This window comes from Scardinius erythrophthalmus, assembly GCF_964197995.2.
Source record: "Scardinius erythrophthalmus genome assembly, chromosome: 4".
Lineage (NCBI taxonomy): Eukaryota > Metazoa > Chordata > Actinopteri > Cypriniformes > Leuciscidae > Scardinius > Scardinius erythrophthalmus.
In genome coordinates this window covers 18,927,401-18,946,659 of record NC_138224.1, presented here as the reverse complement: position 1 = coordinate 18,946,659, position 19,259 = coordinate 18,927,401, and the positions used below count along the sequence as shown (strand labels likewise).

General features: G+C 34.2%; 1 protein-coding gene across 2 annotated transcripts in view; it reads right to left on the bottom strand.

Moving 5' to 3' along the window:
* Positions 1 to 283: 283 nt before the first annotated feature.
* Positions 284 to 19,259, bottom strand: part of sfmbt2 (Scm like with four mbt domains 2) — a 46,661-nt gene continuing 27,685 nt past the window's right edge. For both annotated transcript variants that reach the window (XM_081362624.1, XM_081362625.1), the window contains 17 exons: positions 17,818 to 17,906; positions 16,126 to 16,369; positions 13,831 to 13,928; positions 13,625 to 13,726; positions 13,345 to 13,492; positions 12,880 to 12,962; positions 11,377 to 11,503; positions 11,123 to 11,236; positions 9,548 to 9,590; positions 9,264 to 9,325; positions 9,006 to 9,145; positions 5,912 to 6,021; positions 5,281 to 5,456; positions 4,945 to 5,108; positions 3,494 to 3,748; positions 3,228 to 3,356; positions 284 to 1,956 (listed from right to left, as the gene is read on the bottom strand). In XM_081362624.1, the coding sequence (XP_081218750.1) occupies positions 1,816 to 1,956; positions 3,228 to 3,356; positions 3,494 to 3,748; positions 4,945 to 5,108; positions 5,281 to 5,456; positions 5,912 to 6,021; positions 9,006 to 9,145; positions 9,264 to 9,325; positions 9,548 to 9,590; positions 11,123 to 11,236; positions 11,377 to 11,503; positions 12,880 to 12,962; positions 13,345 to 13,492; positions 13,625 to 13,726; positions 13,831 to 13,928; positions 16,126 to 16,369; positions 17,818 to 17,906 (2,225 nt within the window). In that variant the 3' untranslated portion in view covers positions 284 to 1,815. The remainder of the gene's footprint in view (positions 1,957 to 3,227; positions 3,357 to 3,493; positions 3,749 to 4,944; positions 5,109 to 5,280; positions 5,457 to 5,911; positions 6,022 to 9,005; positions 9,146 to 9,263; positions 9,326 to 9,547; positions 9,591 to 11,122; positions 11,237 to 11,376; positions 11,504 to 12,879; positions 12,963 to 13,344; positions 13,493 to 13,624; positions 13,727 to 13,830; positions 13,929 to 16,125; positions 16,370 to 17,817; positions 17,907 to 19,259) is intronic.

Below are 19,259 nucleotides of genomic sequence, written 5' to 3'. Positions count from 1 at the left end.
TGGATCCGTGTATATAGGGATCGTTTTGACAATGTCTGGACGCTGAAACCTCAAAGGAAAAACCTCTCCGTTTTAAGCATATGTAAATGTACCCTTAGAGAAATGTTTATGGTGGAAAAAAAACCCTCCAGTAGTTATGTAATATCATCTGAGTGTGTGAGTGGGATGTGCTGTAAATAGCCCACATAATATTGCCAACTGTTTCCCGGAAATTACTTTGTTCCCATTGGGGTGACTAAGTTCACATTTGTTTCAAATTCTCTGGAAATCACAGTCAAGTATAAACTATGCAGTTGTATACTTTTATTTATTGAAGGAATGTTCCGGGTTAAATACAAAATCTATGGACAGCATCTGTCGATTAGCCACAGAAAATAATTTTGACTGTTCTGTCAGTTTGAAAAAATAAGCAAGTCACATTTACATTGGAAATCTATGGGATGAACATTAAAATACACACTGTTACTAATGTTCAGCAACTACTATTAATCTTTATACATGTTAACATAAAACTAGATTGATAAAATCACTTACTCGTTAATTGTTACTGCCTTGTCCCATAGACTTCCATTGATAGTGCACTGTACATGCGATTTTTGTTCATTTTTGCAAACTAAGTCAAATTTTTTGTTTGTGGCAATGGACATCTGGTGTGGTTTACATTTGCAGGTATTTCAAACATTTGCAATTTTTAATTATTGCAATAATGGAAATTAATAAGTTTATGATCGCAGATAATATTTCAATAGCAGTAAATCCAAATTTTATACATTCTACTTGCGAAGTGATCCAATTGTGTCAGAAATCCGACAAGTAAAAAATATATCACTATGAAAGTGTTTACAAACAAAAAAAATATATATAGAAAAAATCCAATGTTGCATAGATCAATAACACATTTACATAAAATATAGATAGGCCATGACAAAAGGCAGCTTTTCAAAAATTCACTTGTCCTTGTATTCTAAAGAGAAACAAATGATGCGTTACAACAGGCATGAACGTTTGGGAAAACAAATGTGTGTATAGTTATGTATGCAGCCAACATTCATGCACATATATATGTACATCACAGCATACACACACAATATGTTTATATCAAATATCAGTCCTGATATTAATAATAGTTCGTAATTCATAATGCCCAAGTTGCCCCAAGTAGATTTAAAGGTGTTAAATCTCCACTCACCTGACGAACACGACAAACTTTATAAAAATAGTTTATCAGAACAAAATAAATATTACAAATATATTAGTTCACTTCCGAAGTTAATACTTCATATATAATTCGCCATTATAAATATAATTTGGTCTTGAAAGATTTCAGATAGTTCTGCAGTGAACTCAGGGATTGGATGTTGTTTTCACAGTTTAGACGAATCCTCGTTCCCTCTTGTTGACTTCTTCCTATAGAGACTTTCTTCTGAAACCAAACCTAAACCTCCACTTGTTTGGCAAGTCTTCTTCAGGGATTCAGCACACCACCTTGCTGAAAAACAAAACTGTTGAAGCTGAGACCAGTTAGTCTGGTCTATTTAGATGGCTTTAGGGAGGCTTTGGGTACTTGACCAGCAGGCCAACCAGCTAAATCAACTAAACACCAGTTCGACTAGGCTGGGAGACTAACGAGACCAGCAGCCTTCACCTTTAAACTTCTTTCTTTTGGAGGGAAAGCATATTCCTTGACTCAATCTCATATTCCAATCCATTCGGTACGAGGCAACCTGAGGTTTCCTGATGGATGGAATGACTCCTTACATCCCCTGAGTATCATAGGTGTCTGTTGGTTTGCGTCCGCCGAGGCTAAAGGTTAGCTTAGTTAGCGTACTGGGAGTAGAAGGCCACTTTGACTCGCTCGATTTGATGGCAGAGTTTGATGGCGGGGCCGAGCTTCAGGTCCATGCATTCTTGGACTGTAGGAAGTGTCAGCAGCAGCAAGGCCTGTCCATCAATGTCCTTGAGAGGGAAAAAAACATGTACGAGTTAGCATAAATATTGGATTTTATTTGACAGATTTTTGCTTGTGCTTGTTTGCTTCAGTTGCACACACCATGATAGTACATGTATGATTTAGAATTTTGAATTGTTTTTTAATCTGCAGTAGACCAGGAATGTTTATTAGTAAAGTAAAAAGGGTAAATATTGATTTCATGTTGGCTACATAGAAAGCAAAGCATTCTAGATTGCACGCTGATCAGCCTTTTAATACAATTAACATAAAATACTAATTAAAAATTACCATGACAACTTAAATTATGAAAATAATGAAATAATAATAACAATATAAAATTCATTTAAATTAATGAACCTGTCGACAATATTCAAATATCTGTCGTTGAGTATTTAGTAAATAGGAACACTAATAAAATAAATAATATATAATAAAATATATATAATAAATAACATTAAATTATGAAAATAATAAAGCAAATAAAAAAATCCCATTCTTTGACAATTTAAATTATGAAAATTATAAAATAAAGAAAAATATTTTTAGTTGAATTAACTAAAGTCTGCAATATTACAAAAATAAGTGAGAAAAAAATCATAATCTTCGACAATTTTAATATATCCTGCGATATTTAAAAATAATACCGATAATGATCATTTCAATTATGAAAATAATAAAAGAACATAACTAAAATGAAAATATATATATAAAAAAAAATATATGCTCATTTAGTTTAACTGAAGTCTGCAATATGTAAAAAAAATTATATAGTTGAATTCAGAAACTAACAAAAGAACATAATGAATAATAAAAAAAATCATAATCTTTGACCATTTAAATTTAGAAAATAATCAAATAAAATAATGGAAAACATTTCTTTGTTTAACTAAAGACTCCAATATTAAAAATAAAATAAGTGAGTGTTTGAATTCAGAAAAGAAAAGAAAATAAGAATACTAATAAAAAATATTCATAATCTTTAACGAATAAAAACTTCAAAAATAATCAAATAAAATAATGACAAATATTTAACTGAAGACTAAAATACTTCAACTTTGAGTATTTTAATTCAGAAAATAAAAGAAAATAAAGAATACTAATAAAAAAAAAATCTTTCAATCATTTCAGTCAGTTCACTAAAAGAAATGTAATAATCTTCAAGTTACTAAAATAGACTACTTATTGAACTGAGAAATCTGATTTAGAATTTGAAAACTTAATATGAATTAAGCATTAAAAGCTAAAGAAGTGGCACGCAAAGGTGGGCGTCCTGTACCTGCTCTTGGAATATCTTTGCTAGGGAGGCACAATCTGTGGACGTGATGAACTCAACCACATCAGAAACACTCCATTCCAAAGGATTCCTCTCCAACACCAGACGATCTTCCTCTTCAAAACTCTCCGTCTACATATGCACACAAGCAAACTTCACTTTAGCTAATATAATTTGACTCTAGGCGTTCATTGTAAATTAAAGGTATTATGTTTAGGGAATAATTCACACAAAAGGTTCTACACTGTATGTCTGTGTGGACACTTTACCTTTGTGTTTGTGTGGTTGGCCGTCTGGTTCTGGATGCAGGAAACCGAGCGTGTGGTTCTTCTGGGAGAGGACCTGTCGGAGGTGTTCGGATGGGTCGCCCTGCGCTGAAGAGCGGCACGGCGTGGAGGTCTTCCTCTCCTCGGGGCGTCCTGGAACGAGTGGGAAGAGGCCTCCTCACGGAGCGAGTTTGAACTGGCTTCACTGCCCCACTCCTCAAAATCCTCTTCCTCATCATCATAGTAATAATCACTATCCTATAAAGACACAGTGGAGGAACAGTGTTACATATTTTCATATTTACCTTTGCTTTGTCATTTGAATAGGATTCTGTGCAAATGGGAATTTCACATAAGGGTGTAACATTTCTCCATGGAGATTCTGCATCAATTTACATTAATTTGTCTTCTGTGTGAGCGATGCTTTATGCATTACTACACTATTGACAGTGGACATTAGACTTTTTTTAAACCAAATTTTGGTAATGTGACAACGCCTTTAACCAGGTTTGATGTGCTAGCTAAAGCATCAGTTAATCATATCTTTTTCATGTTGGTCAAAAAGTTTTTTTTAGTTTTTTAGTTGGCTGGTGTATCACACTACTATATATATATATATATATATATATATATGTATACATATATACATGATATATATATATACATACATACATACATTATATATAATATATATATATTTTTTTTATATATACATTATAGATATATATATATATTTTTTTTTCATTCAGTCACTGATCAGCATTTTTGCCTTAATTTCCACAAAAAATAGAAAATATAAATTTACTTGAGAATAAAATAGTTCTCATCAAATAATAAAGAAGATAATACAAATTGTTCATTTAAATTAATTAATTAATTAGTCTGCAATACTTTAAAAAAAAATCAATCTTTGAGAATTTGCCTTTAGAAAAGTAAATAAGAATACTGATAAAAAAAATGAATTATGAAAATAATAAAAATGAATAAGCAAATCATAATTCTAATTGAAGTAACTGAAGTCTGCAATATATTATGACTTTTTTCAGATAATTATTTTCTGACTTTTTTGCTTGTTTTAGCATAAATGTAAAACTAAATTAATGCTTAAAACAAGAAAAAAAAAGAAAAATAAGATATATTAAAAATATAAATGTTAATATATTTGCAAATTTGCTAAAGTAATTTTTTTTTATTTTATGGCTGTTTAGATATTTTTACTGAAAAAATGACTTATTTAAATAATTTTTTTACAGTGCAATTGTTAGCTCCGCCCACAACACATAAAATATGCTGTGATTGGCTGTGATTTTGTCACTTTGTGCAACATTTACGGTTTAGTGTGCAGGTGCCTCAAACATACTCTTTGAAAAGTATGCACTTGCATACTTGAGTAGGTTTCATGAGTTACAACATAAAGTATGTGTTTTTGTCTGGGTTGAAATGGTTTGGCAGACCTGAGGTGACTCTGTGGTGTGGTATCCCACAATAGAAGTGCGCCGTTTCTTCTGGACAAAGATGGCTTTGCGTTTCTTTCGGCGTCGTGCTGGTTTGGTCATGTCACCGTCCTGAGCGTTCTCTCCTAAACTTGGGCGTCCAACTTTCCTCTTCTTGTAATATGCTACATCAGGGATAAATGCACATAAACACACACACAATTATCGACAGTTATAAAGTGCATCTGGCGTGTGTTTTTGGAGAAAATAATACCTTGCGCTTGTGAAACATGTCATTTTAATTCCAAGTTAGAGAAAACATAACTTTTCATCATTGTAGAGGAATAAAAGACTCACTGTATTTGGTCTTGGTCTGACTGGAGCAGTTTTCAGGGCACGTGTCGGACACGTATGTTGGGCCAAAAAGATTCTGACAACACTGGAGTCTCTCGCATACTCGTCGACAAAACTCCGACACTTGATCTGCCGTTCGGACGATTCTCATGGTGGAGCGATAGCTTTTCCCTTTATATCTAGAAATAAGCAAATGTGTTTCACCGCAGTACTAGTTTCCACTATCAAGAACATTATGAAAATGAAACATTTTACACGTTCACCACACATGATTATGCTAATCAGCTGGCTTAAAACCTCATTATGCAAATGAAGGAAAGCTATGTTCATTATGTTTGCACAATTCAATTCTGTTTGTTTGCTAATATATCAGTAATATTATTGTTTTTAAACTTATGCACACACACACATGTTGGGTTTCCATGTTTTATAGGGACTTTCCATAGACATAATGATTTTTATACTGTACAAACTGTATATTCTATCCACTAACCCTAAACCTACCATCACAGAAAACGTTCTGCATTTTTACATTAAAAAAACATTTTTTTTTCTTTTATTGATAGGATTAATCTGTGTAAATTAAAATTAGCTTCATGGTAAAAAATATGAGTGTGTGTGTGTGTGTTCATACTTGGCTTTTAGGGTTTCCTCCTGACAGTTCCACTGTGGGTCTTCCACCATCTGTAGTTCTCTGAGAACACGGCCGGGTTTATATGCTGAGTTTATTAACATTGTCAGAATCTGTAGGAAAATTACATGATCAGGCTATTTATTTCATGAATCATGTTACATAAATACATACACAAAAATTCAGACACACAAACACATGCATATACACTACAGCTAAAATAACCACATATGGGTAGCTTCTGTAATATCAAGTACATGCAAGTTGTCAGTGTGGCAACAACTGACAATCAAAAACTATATTAAATATGAACACAAATATTAAATATTAATTAATTACACAATGTCAAGTTTGAAATTACCCCCAAAAGATAATTTAAAGGAACACTCCACCGTTTTTTGAAATAGGGCTTATTCACCTTCTTTCCTACATTTAGATAGGTGGGCAAATGCATTTTTGTCTCAGTGCATGCATTGTTTTAGTTTGACAGGGTCGGCGCTAGCTTAGCTTAGCATAATGAATGGAATCCTTTGTTGCCAGCTAGCATGTCCTGAGTAAAAGTGATATAAAAAAAAAAAAAACCCACCTAATTACTTCTTGTGGCCTGCGTATTCACAACAAGTACAAATAGCGATGCAGATTAACATCGCTATTTGTATAGGCGATTTCCTAGGCAGATATTGACTTGGGACTATATTAGGGGGAAGCACAGGCGAAGCACTGCTACTTGGGCGCAGAGATATCACGCCCAAGTAGCATAGTCCTTAATATATAAGTCAATATCTGCCTAGGAAATCGCCTAGTGTTAATCTGCATCACTATTTGTACTTGTTGTGAATACGCAGGCCACAAGAAGTAATTAGGTGTTTTTTTTTTTTTTTATATCACTTTTACTCAGGACATGCTAGCTGGCAACAAAGGATTCCATTCATTATGCTAAGCTAAGCTAGCGCCGACCCTGTCAAACTAAAACAATGCATGCACTGAGACAAAAATGCATTTGCCCACCTATCTAAATGTAGGAAAGAAAGTGAATAAGCCCTATTTCAAAAAACGGTGGAGTGTTCCTTTAAAGTCATTATTGTGTTAAATGAGAAAAGCATCAAATAGACATTACAAAAGGTAGCTTTAGAAAGAAATATTATATTTGATTCAACATAGAATTTATTACATACACTTTTAGGCTTCAATGGCCATAAGGGTGAGTAAATCACAGAATTTTCATTTTTGGGTTAACAATACCTTTAATATTTTTTTTTATTAATATGCGATCTGAATTTTTTTAGTTTTTTTGTTGATGAAACAATATTCTAAGTAAGAAACTAAAACTGGCAGTTGGTGGTGGTAAATGGCTAAATGAGTAAATCATTGAGTCATTCATTCATTCGATTCATTCAAACAGCTGATTCATTAAGGAACGAAGTAAATGACTCTCTTTATGAATGGGCCCATTGAATCATTCGTTCACCCGATTGATTCGCTCAAAATGAGATTTCATTCAGAAACACTGCTGTGTTGCTCAGAGATGCACAACCGTTGTGCTGTGGCTTTATATGTAATATTTCGTTGACAAAAACAGACAATATGGCATCTAAAATATAACACAATATTATTGAACTGCTGTGTAAAATCAGTCTCACATTCGCACTCGTGCTATTCGGGATAATAACAGCACTTGTGCGATATTGTACTCATTACTGGTGTGATATTGCTTAACTATATCATATGATATAAATATGAGACAAAAACTCATTTCTGCCCTGACATTGTGAATTTTAGGGGCATATAACTATATTCTATTGCTACATCATGCAGTGAGCTGTTGCCCTGCTTCATGTTCGTCACCATTCAACTGTATGATGTAGCAATAGAATATAGTTATATGCCCCTAAAATTCACAATGTCAGGGCAGAAATGAGTTTTTGTCTCATATTTATATCATATGATATAGTTAAGCAAAAAAACAAATTTCTGCCCTGACATTGTGAATTTTAGGGGCATATAACTATATTCTATTGCTACATCATGCAGTGAGCTGTTGCCCTGCTTCATGTTCGTCACCATTCAACTGTATGAAATTTAAGATGAACTATGTAGGTCTGGGGTTAATACTTTTGATACGTTATTTTTTCCATAACTAATTAATTAAATTAACACGTTAAATCGACACAGCCCTATAAATAACATTAAAGGTGCATTAAGCAACTTTTCATGTTAAAAATAACCGTTTTCTAACCCATACATGCTTAAACAATTGCCTGATGGGCTGAATGAGCCCTTCTCTGATCACTGAGATTGTCTCTATAATCCTGTAAAGTAAAATAAATAAGAGGGATTCGGGCCGGAATTTTAGACTGGGCGTGACGTCATGCACGTTCACGGCACGCTCACATAGCTATGCCTGGCAGGTTTGTGTATTCGCCGGCATTCTCCGTAGAAGATGGATTGTAAGAGACCTGCTTATAGTTCATTTCAAACACCAACGCAAACTCCACATAAGATAAAAAAAAGAAAACTTTTGTCCGTGAGCGTGCACACTTCTGGTTGCAGTTTCGCTTGCCGCCAGAGGGGGCATAGATCTGCAAAAACTCAGAGACTTGCTTAATGCACCTTTAAATTTGTTCTTGTATAATTATTATTATTATTGTGGATGTATAACTTTTATGACCTCATTTTAATGTAAAATTTTAATGAAATCATACAAATATTTGGTCACTCTTTAGATTAGGGTCCATTTCTCATTGTTAACTAACTATTAACTATGACTTTTGCCTCAATAAACACCTAATTTCTGCTTATTAATAGTAAGGTGGTTATTAAGTTCAGGTATTGGGTAGGATTAAGAGATGTAGAATATGGTTATGCAGAATAAGGCATTAATATGTGCTTTATAAGTACTAATAAACAGCCAATATCTTAGTAATATGCATGCTAATAAGCAACTTGTTAATAGTGAGAAATGGACCCTAAACTAAAGTGTTGCCAAATATTTTAATAAAATATAAATTTTTCCTTATACATTTTAAAACTAACAAAAATCTTCATATTGATTAAACATTTGCAATACGTCAATTTCCTATATAAGAGAAGATCGTACCTCTTTGAGGACTACAGCACACTTTCCGGGCCCCACGGCCTTTGGTAACTCAGCGATTCGGCCCTTGTTGAGATACGGACCAGAGAAACAGCGATGATTGATGAAGAGCTGAGAACAACAGTACTTTCCATTCACCAAACCTAAAAAACACAAACACACAGCAGATATCAGCACAAATCTATTTGTGAAGGTTGGTTATATGACAAATGCAGAGGTCAGATGAAGTTATTGGTAGAATATGTAATAAATATGTCAAACCTGTATCCATGGCCATGGATGGGCACATCAGAGGGGCATCAGGAGGCTGTGAGGGAGCCAACCTAAAAATCAATCAATCAATCAATCAATCAATCAATCAATCAATTAATCAATCAATCAATCACCAAATTATATTATGGACAACAAAAACAAGTAAGACAAGTAAAACAGGAAGTAGATTAATCACATGCATGACATGTAGGTTAAAAGTCCCATGCTTTCTAGCAACACAAACACAAAGGCTCATGGGTAAAAATGTCCACCAGAGGAGTACATCTACTCACTGTTTCTCAGGCTGAACAACAGCAATCTTCTTCTGAGGCAGAGCTGAAAACACCATAAAAAATTTTATAAATAAAAAACATGACGCACAGGGCAACATAGGGAAGTTTCAAGGATTTTTGTGTGTTCTCAAAAAAAAAAAAAAAACACCATGAAATTCTGAGAAGTATTGTTTTGATTACTTTCAAGGAGCAGAATAAGATATGCACCACATAAGTACTGTCTAAATGACAGCTGTTTTTGCTGTATTACTTTTTATTTGATTTTTTATCATAAGCAGCCAGGACAAGTGACGTACAAAAGAATTTTAAAGGTTTGCTTGGTTTATGTTGCCATCATGTTGCACTGATCTCATCTTAGAGCATAGCTATGAAAATATACAGTGCATTCAGACCGCTCATTTTTAACAGACCACCATGCGAACGCAGGAGACCGGAGACGCAAGATCATGGAAAGAAGTTACAGATATCACTGCATTCCAAAGTTCCGAGTTTTGTGAACGCTGACCTGAAAATTCGTATCATGTGAAGATAGTAGATCGATATGTCATGGCGTGACCTCTTAGCTGAATTAAAAGAATGCAAACGTTTTGCTTTAAAGTGGAGTAGATTCTATATTTTTACATTTTGGATTTAGTGTTATGTATTTGATATATGGTGAATTTTGTTTTTTAAAACGTCTTATCAAGACCGTTGCACTGTCCATAGAAATTTTGCTAAAATGCTTAAAATTCATAAAAATAATATAATAAATAATTAAATAATTAAAAATATATATATATATATATATATATATATATATATATATATATATATATATATATACAGTATATACACTTTTTTTTTAATAAATTTGTGATTTTTAAAGCATTTTAGCTAAATTTCTCTCTCTCTCTCTCTCTATATATATATATATAATTTTTTTTTTTTTTTTTAATTTTTTTTGTCAGTCTCTTTCAATTTGCAAAGTTATTAGAAATTAAAAATTAGGTTATTGGTTATTATGAAATAAGGAATAAGGAATAAGGAGTGTAGTTTGATGTGAAAAACAAAATGATTTAAAGAATTTTTGCATAAGGCTGCAACATAACAAAATATGAAACAATTAAGGGCTTTGAATACTTGAATACTTCCTAGACTTTTTCATTACTTTTAAAGATGTCGTTCATTTCCATGACATTTTGAATGTATATTATTAGAATATATATATATTTTTTTAGTTATAATTTTTTTAAATGATTGTCTAAAAACACTTAAATACTTTCTAATTAGCTGTTATTGTGTCATGTCACAAATCACCCACTCAACAATATAACCAGATATTTCTGGGTCTAGCTGTGGAAAATATATTCTATTTATATATATATATATGTATATACACATTTATTTACTTTTTTTTTAATAAATAACAGAATTATGCCTTTTTAATGTTAAAATTTTATCCATTGATATCGCCAAATTCCACACCATTCTTTTTGCAGCACTTAAACATTTTTCTTTTTGATGAAGTAAATGTCAGACTCAAAGCATATGTTTTCATTTCTGACACAAATGAATCCATTAGTATGTGACACTCACAGACAGTCTTTTGTAAATGTGTTAGTGGATAGCCGTTCGCTTCACACCAGCCCACAGGGAAGATATTCATACTCTCAACATCCACTATACAATCTGGTAACGGCTTGGTCAGACCTATAGACAAAGAGAAACGGGGGAAAAAAAATTGTGTCGACATGTCATTTCTTTTGGTATTCAGTTAGGTCATGTGCTCGAAATATTTCTATTAAATAATATAAAAAGAATGTAAATATACATGCTCTATTCATTCCTACCTTCCAGTTTGAGCCAGAGAAGCCGACCTTTGACCTGAGTGATACGAGCGACACAGAGTTCAGCAGGTTGATGTGGATTCACGGCTTCAAGCCACATATCCTTACAGAAGCCCTTGCTTTGAGAAGCCTGATCGCACGCAACGCAGAAAAAAAAATAGGTCAGTGGAAAAGCCTCATGGGTCCAATTACACAAAACAATGAAGATCACAGTAAATGCAAACAAACAGGATAACAAGGGAGATACATAACCATGAAAATTAACTGGAAAATGTTTTAACTGGAAAATGTTTTCATGACTCCAGTAATGGCGAACGCATTTATTTAAGACTTATCATTTACATCCGATAATTGGTGCAAAATAAACAACAAACAAGCCACGCAGTCATAGCTTTTATCTCGAATCCCAAATTAATTAGTGGAATTTGGCTTTAAAATACCACTGCTGGATGCTGATTGGTCAATACATCATTCCAATTGTCCAAACACCCACGATACAGTAACGGCTATGATGCAAAACATTAGTTAACATGACATTAATTAACCTTAGTTTACATGTCAGGGGCTAGGAATTTCAATGTTACTGTGTTAAGATAATCCTTGTAAATAAAATGAAATATTTACAAACAATATAAAGACTAAAAACATGTAATTTTTTTCTGGATAATACAATATTATACACGCGTGCACGCACACACACACACATATATCATAAAATGAAATGAATGGTGACCATCACATTAGATAGTATTGTAGATATTAGAGAGAACTAGAGCGTGTGTATGTGTGTGTGTGTATATATATATATATATATATATATATATATATATATATTATAATATATAGCGTTTTTGTGTGTGTATTTATATCCATAATGCTGTTTAGTAACAAAATTTACGCTGATTATATAGTAAAAAATATAACATTAAATATTAAGGTTTTATTAAATAAACAATAGGAAGACTAAATATACACTGTCAACTTAAAACAAACAAAAAATAATAATTTTGCAAGTACATATTGTCTTAAAAAAAAAGACAATTTATATATTTAATTACATATTTTACTATTCGACCAAAAAACAAGGAAATCTTGCAAGGAAATCATCATATTTTAAAGCTCCTGGCATCAAAACTGTTTGAAAACCACTGTTATAATGAAGGGATGGGACTTCATTTTATTAACCTAATGCGAATATATTCATATTCAAAATATAGCGCACAATATATTTGAACCTTATTGTTCAAATAGTCAACTTTAAACTTTATGAAGAACAGGAAACACAAAAGGGGAGGGGTATTTCTCACAAAAACATAGCAATCTTTTTTTTGCATCTTGTGCGCGCGTCAATGTGACCAACATCGCAATGGGAAAACCCGATAGCTGGCACACTTTCATCAGACTTTATCTTATTAACAAGAAATCCCCAAAGCCTCTTTCAGATAAAATCAAAACCGCACTCGTGGTCATCCAAAGACGAGGGGAAATCGAGAGAAAGTGCCTTACGTTTGGGAAACACACATCTGGAGCAGCTTCAGTGCCAGTGTGTTTGAGATAGTCCGCCCAATCGAAGTCCTGTGACTCAAAGCCTGACAGAAAATGAGACATTGAGAAAAACCAAATGAGATGGAGAGAGAGGCAGAGTGAGCGAGCGACAGAGAGAGACATATTATAAGCAAATAAGTTATTTGCACTGGATTTTCCTTCATCCTTAATTATTTTTAGCTAAAATATATTATTATTAATGTTATATGAATATAAATATAATTTTTTTTTTCTTACTAACTTTTTCTCAAAAATTCTCAAATGCTTAAGCAATACAGATCCATTCTACACCAATAAAGCAAACTAAACTAAAAATAATAGTGAGATAGATCTGAGGCAAACAGCATTGATAGACTCTTATTAAGTGCATATGAATTTAATAGTTAAAATCCCATTAGCACGCAGAGAAATCACAGTCACACCCACCCCGTGGCCTCTCCAGTCCAACACCATTCTTCAGGCACCACTGGACTGGCAGGATGCCCGGTGAGTCGGCGTGACACACCACAGAAGTGGGCGGGGCTTCGGCAGTGAGGTCATCAACTGTGATCTGAAAGTAGTATTCATTGTAGATCTGCAGATCAGAGAGACATGGTGTGAGACAGAGAGAGAGACAGAACGCCTGATGTCAGGGTCGGTGGCTAGTAATTATATCCTCTAGCATAATAACCCTTCATCTAGTGTGTGTGTGTGTGTAAGAACGTACTTTAGTTACAGACACAGGGAGAATGTGGAAGGGTTCCACTGGTGAGACCATTTCAAGCTTCATTCCTGCTCTGAAGGAGTGTGTGTTTAAGTCAGCGTGATCCTGAAACACACACATACAGATATCAGATGTGAATGTTATCAAGAGCTTTGTGTAAAATGTTGCCTCACTCCTCCAACTTTCCCAAAACACACATACACACACACCTTGAAGACCTCCAGTGGAAGTGGACTGTTCAAGGCTTCAGCTGTGGCTTGATCTAAAGCTTCAGTCCATTCTGAGCTGCTCCTCAAATCACAGTGATCTGAAAGAGAAAGAGAGAAACACAAGCTCATCCATCTATCTATCCATCTATTTAATCACCCAACTATTCATCAATCCATCCTTCATCCACCCATTCACCTTATCCATGCATAAATCCATCCATGCATCCAAACAAGTATTTATTCAACTAACTATTTATCAATCATGCATCATCCATCCATCCCTTTATCTATCCATCCATTTAATCAACTATCCAAACAACTGTTTATTCAACCAATTATTTATCAAGCATGCATCATTCATCCACTATCCATCTATCCGTCCATTTAACCTACTATCCATACACTTATCTATCTATTTGTCTATCCACCCATCCATTCATTCATCCATCCATCCATCCAAACAAGTATTTATTCAACTAACTGTTTATCATTCATGCATCATTCATCCATCCGTCCATTTAACCAAGTATCCATATAGTAATCCATCCATCCATCCCTGTATCTATCCATTTAATCAACTATCCATGGTCATCCATCCATCCATCCATCCAAACAAGTGTTTATTCAACCAATTATTTATCAAGCATGCATCATTCATCCACTATCCATCCATCCGTCCATTTAACCAACTATCCATACACTTATCCATCTATTTGTCCATCCATTCATTCATCCATCCATCCATCCAAACAAGTATTTATTCAACTAACTGTTTATCATTCATGCATCATTCATCCATCCGTCCATTTAACCAAGTATCCATATAGTAATCCACCCATCCATCCATCCATACATACCTTTATCTATCCATTTAATCAACTATCCATGGTCATCCATCCATCCATCCATTCATCCACCCATCCATCCAAACAAGTGTTTATTCAACCAATTATTTATCAAGCATGCATCATCCATCCACTATCTATCCACCATCCATTTAACCAACTATCCATAGTTATCCATCTATTTATCCATCCGTCTGTCCATCCACCCATCTATCCATCCATCCATCAATCCATCCATCCATCCATTTAATCAAATATCCATGGTTATCCATCCATCCATCCAGTTAGCAATCCTTCAAAGCCTTTTTTCATCCGTCCAGCCGTCCATCTATCCCAGTATTTTTTTCAACCAACTATTTATCAATCCATCCATCAATCATCCACAATTATTCATCTAATTATCCTTTTAACCAACTATGCATCCAGTTATCCATCATTTTATCTATCCATCAAAGTATTTTTTTCAACCCAATAGTCGTCCGTCCGTCCATCCATCCATCCAGAACTAACTGTTGTACAATATGTAATAATGTTAGTGCCAATCAGTCAATTATATTACAGATAAGCCAATATGCTATCTCTCTTGCACACACAGACACTCACAGACACAAGAACCTTCTTGTCAACGCTACACTAATACGTAATCAATCAAATATTTTAGCTACTGAAAAGCTACATGATATTAAAATGTCATGCTATCACCTTGCTATTGAGACATGTAGTTAAACTAATTGCTTGGCTATTTGTAGCATCGCAACCACTTAACACTACTGAGAGTCACAGCAGATGCAGGAAATCACACATTAACACACTCTCTCTCTCTTCTCAAAATAACTGCTTAGACAGGCCAAGTAATCAATACTAAGTCTAGAGTGACTTTTGAACTAGTAACTGCCTGAAAAATGTATTGAGGTAAACATTTACACCTTTTAATGCATTGACTGATATCAATTATTTCTTATGCATTACTTAAGCATATCTGTTAGAAATGCAAGATCATGAGAAAACATGTTTTGAACTTATTTGCAAGGTTTCCTTTAGGTAAATGTGAATTCAGATCCATAATTATTAGAGTGTGGAAGTCAGACTCAGACTCAGTACATAGAAATTGGCAATGGAACAAGTTTTTGTACACTATCAAAAACTTGGCAATAGTGCAAATGGAACAATTTGCATAAGAAAGGGGAAGCCTCAAGAAAAATGCAAAAAGTATGACTATGAACTGCCCTGCTTTAACACAAAACCTTAAATGGAAATTTTTAAAAAGTAGAGGGAAATTGTTAATACATTTTATTTAATGATTTTATTTAGATTTAATCTCCATTTATTTTAATTTAATAATCAATTCATTTAACTTAATTATGCAATTGAATCAACACTGGCTATATTTTAGTTTAGTTGCAATTTGCAAAGTCATTTATACCGATCAAATACAGATTAATGCTCTCACCTGTGGGCGGTTTCATTGATAAATTATTCTCTTTGGCCCATCCCAGGGGGCGGAGCCTGTTGTCAAGGTAGAACATCCACCTGAAGTGGGCGGGGTCATTTAATCCAACATAGCTGAGGCATAAACGTCCACCGACGTTACACTGGACTTGTGCGGCCCAGTACACGCTAGGTTCGGAGTCATCACGCACTTCCAAAATACAGCCTACCACGATCAGATCCACTGTGTTTTTACCTTTTAATGGCTGAGATGAGAGGATGAGAGAGACAAAGAAATAACATTCTTCATTTAGGTAAATCATTTATCAAGGAATTTGCAATTTAACATGTAACTCTTGATTTGGTTGCTGCCTTTGAATCCTCTGGGGAAGACTCAGTTTAAGAGTTTGGAAAAATGATGTGTTGTGTATAATTTTGGATGAAAAAATGTGACGCGGTCATTTTATTTAGCATTAAACGCATCAAAATGAAGAGTAAAAGATGGACATTGGGTGTGTAATTTTTTCCCATAACTAATATTGTCTTGCTGTCACAGACAATGATGGGATCACATGATCTATACAGTCTTGTTTTCATTCAAGTCAAATTAAATGTCGTACACTCTTTAAAGGGTTAGTTCACCCAAAAATGAAAATTATGTCATTAATGACTCACCCTCATGTCGTTCCAAGCCCGTAAGTCCTCCGTTCATCTTCGGAAGACAGTTTAAGATATTTTAGATTTAGTCCGAGAGCTTTCTGTTCCTCCAATGAAAGTCAATGGACGGCATACTGTCCATGTCCAGAAAGGCAATACAGACATCATCAAAGTAGTCCATGTGACATCAGTGGCTCAATCTTAAGTTTATCAAGCGACGAGAATACTTTTTGTGCGCAAAAAGTAAACAAAAATAACGACTTTATTCCACTATTCATTTCCTTCTCTCTGGGCCTCAAGTGAGTTCACGTAGTGTTTTTGCGTAGCGCGTCTGTGTTGTACGTCACACGCATCACACATGACCAGCGTCGGCCAATAGTGAGCCTACGTGTGACGTACAACACAGACGCACTGCGCAAAAACACTACGTGAAATAGCTTGAGGCTCAGAGAGAAGGAAATGAATAGTGGAATAAAGTCGTTATTTTTGTTTACTTTTTGCGCACAAAAAGTATTCTCGTCGCTTGATAAACTTAAGATTGAGCCACTGATGTCACATGGACTACTTTGATGATGTCTGTATTGCCTTTCTGGACATGGACAGTATGCCGTCCATTGACTTTCAATGGAGGAACAGAAAGCTCTCGGACTAAATCTAAAATATCTTAAACTGTGTTCTGAAGATGAACGGAGGTCTTACGGGCTTGGAACGACATGAGGGTGAGTCATTAATGACATAATTTTCATTTTTTGGTGAACTAACCCTTTAAGGCCATTCCAGATTTAATTTTCACCATAATTCGATGGTTCTCAACCAGTGGGTCATGACCCAAGAGTGCTAATAATGTAGCCAATAAACAGAATTATGGTATTGTGGTGCAGTTTTATCTGTAACTTTGTATTGGCTGTTAATATCATATTTGGTCCAATGTTTGTTCCATGTGATAGGCTGGTAAATCTCACTTCTGCTGTTGTTTACGCATTTACAAAATTGTTAATGTTAAGGACATTTTTGATGTTATTGTACACTAAACAAATAAGTGTAACATCATTCTCACCCCTTCAAGAAGGTTAGCCGGTGCCGTCCGTGAACCTGTGAGCTCTTTGATAAGAAACTCGGCCCAGTCACTGTACTTCTCTTTAATAGCTGAAATAGATCAAGAAAGACCAGATAATGAATTTCACACACTATAAATCCAAATACACAGACAATTTCCATACTTTTTTGGCTGGAACTAATGTATTACTTTGCTGTTTGATAATATCTACCATGCACATGTTTGTGTGCGTGTATAATTTCAAAAAATCAACACATGCAGGCATACATATACTCAGATTCAAACGTCAGAGACCACAGTGAAAGTGTTTTATTTAGCATTTTTGTCTAATTGAATACCAAATTGTTCATCAAATATTACATTAAAGTTGAACCATATATATATATAAATTTCTCTAACATCCACAGATTTACAGTTTTACTGTTTAATGGACTTCCTCTCCCAAACATCTTGCTACTTCCCAATGGTGTCAGCCACATAAATTATTCATATATGCATTACGAATACATATAACAAGAAGGCAATTTCTGAATTTTTATTGTCTAAACGGACACAAACCTCCTGCTTTCTGCATAATTCTACATGGTACCGCCACAGAGAGTAGTAGTTAGTTACGTGTTAGAGAAGAACAACAACACATTAATCATGACGAGTTGTGCATCGTTTGCACAAACTGTATGTTTGCATCAGCAGAATTCACACTGCTGAAGTTCTACAAGGTGGCCAGCATGGTTGTTGACTGTTAGCTTGACTCTAAGAGCCAAACACTGTCTCTGCCCTGTTACGTCACAACTGCTTCACTCAATAACACATGACACCACTCACAAGGGTGTGAGCTCTGCCCTGACAGAGAGAGAGAGAGAGAGAGAGAGAGAGAGAGAGAGAGAGAGAGAGAGAGAGAGAGAGAGAGAGAGAACGAGAGAACGTCGTAGGGTGAACAATTGGCCAATAATCATCATAAACACAAAAATAATGCTCTTGATAAATATAGTCAACTTGTTTTCCAGTAAATAGCTAAAATCCTTCAAACTAGATCAAATTTACCAGAAAAGCAAACCTGCATAAGATAGATCATGATGCAATTATTATACAATAATTATACGATTATTACATAAGTATTATAATTATTTAGGCTTGTTCCATTTAGTCTTTTACAGTGTAAAAAGTGATCAGTTGACTTAACTTAAAAAAAATCGAGGAAACCCGTTGCCTTAAAATTATTAAGTAAATAAACTTCATGCTTAATCGAAAGAATAAATGTGGAATTGTCAAGTTCACATAACTTAATTTTTTCAATTAAGCTTTGTTTATTTACTTACATTTTTTTAGTAAACCCATTGCCTTACAATTATTAAGTTAACTGAACACCTTTTTACTGTACAAGAGTTGTAGCAAGTTATTACATTGTAATAATTGGGACTGAGATATAGTATAAGAATATG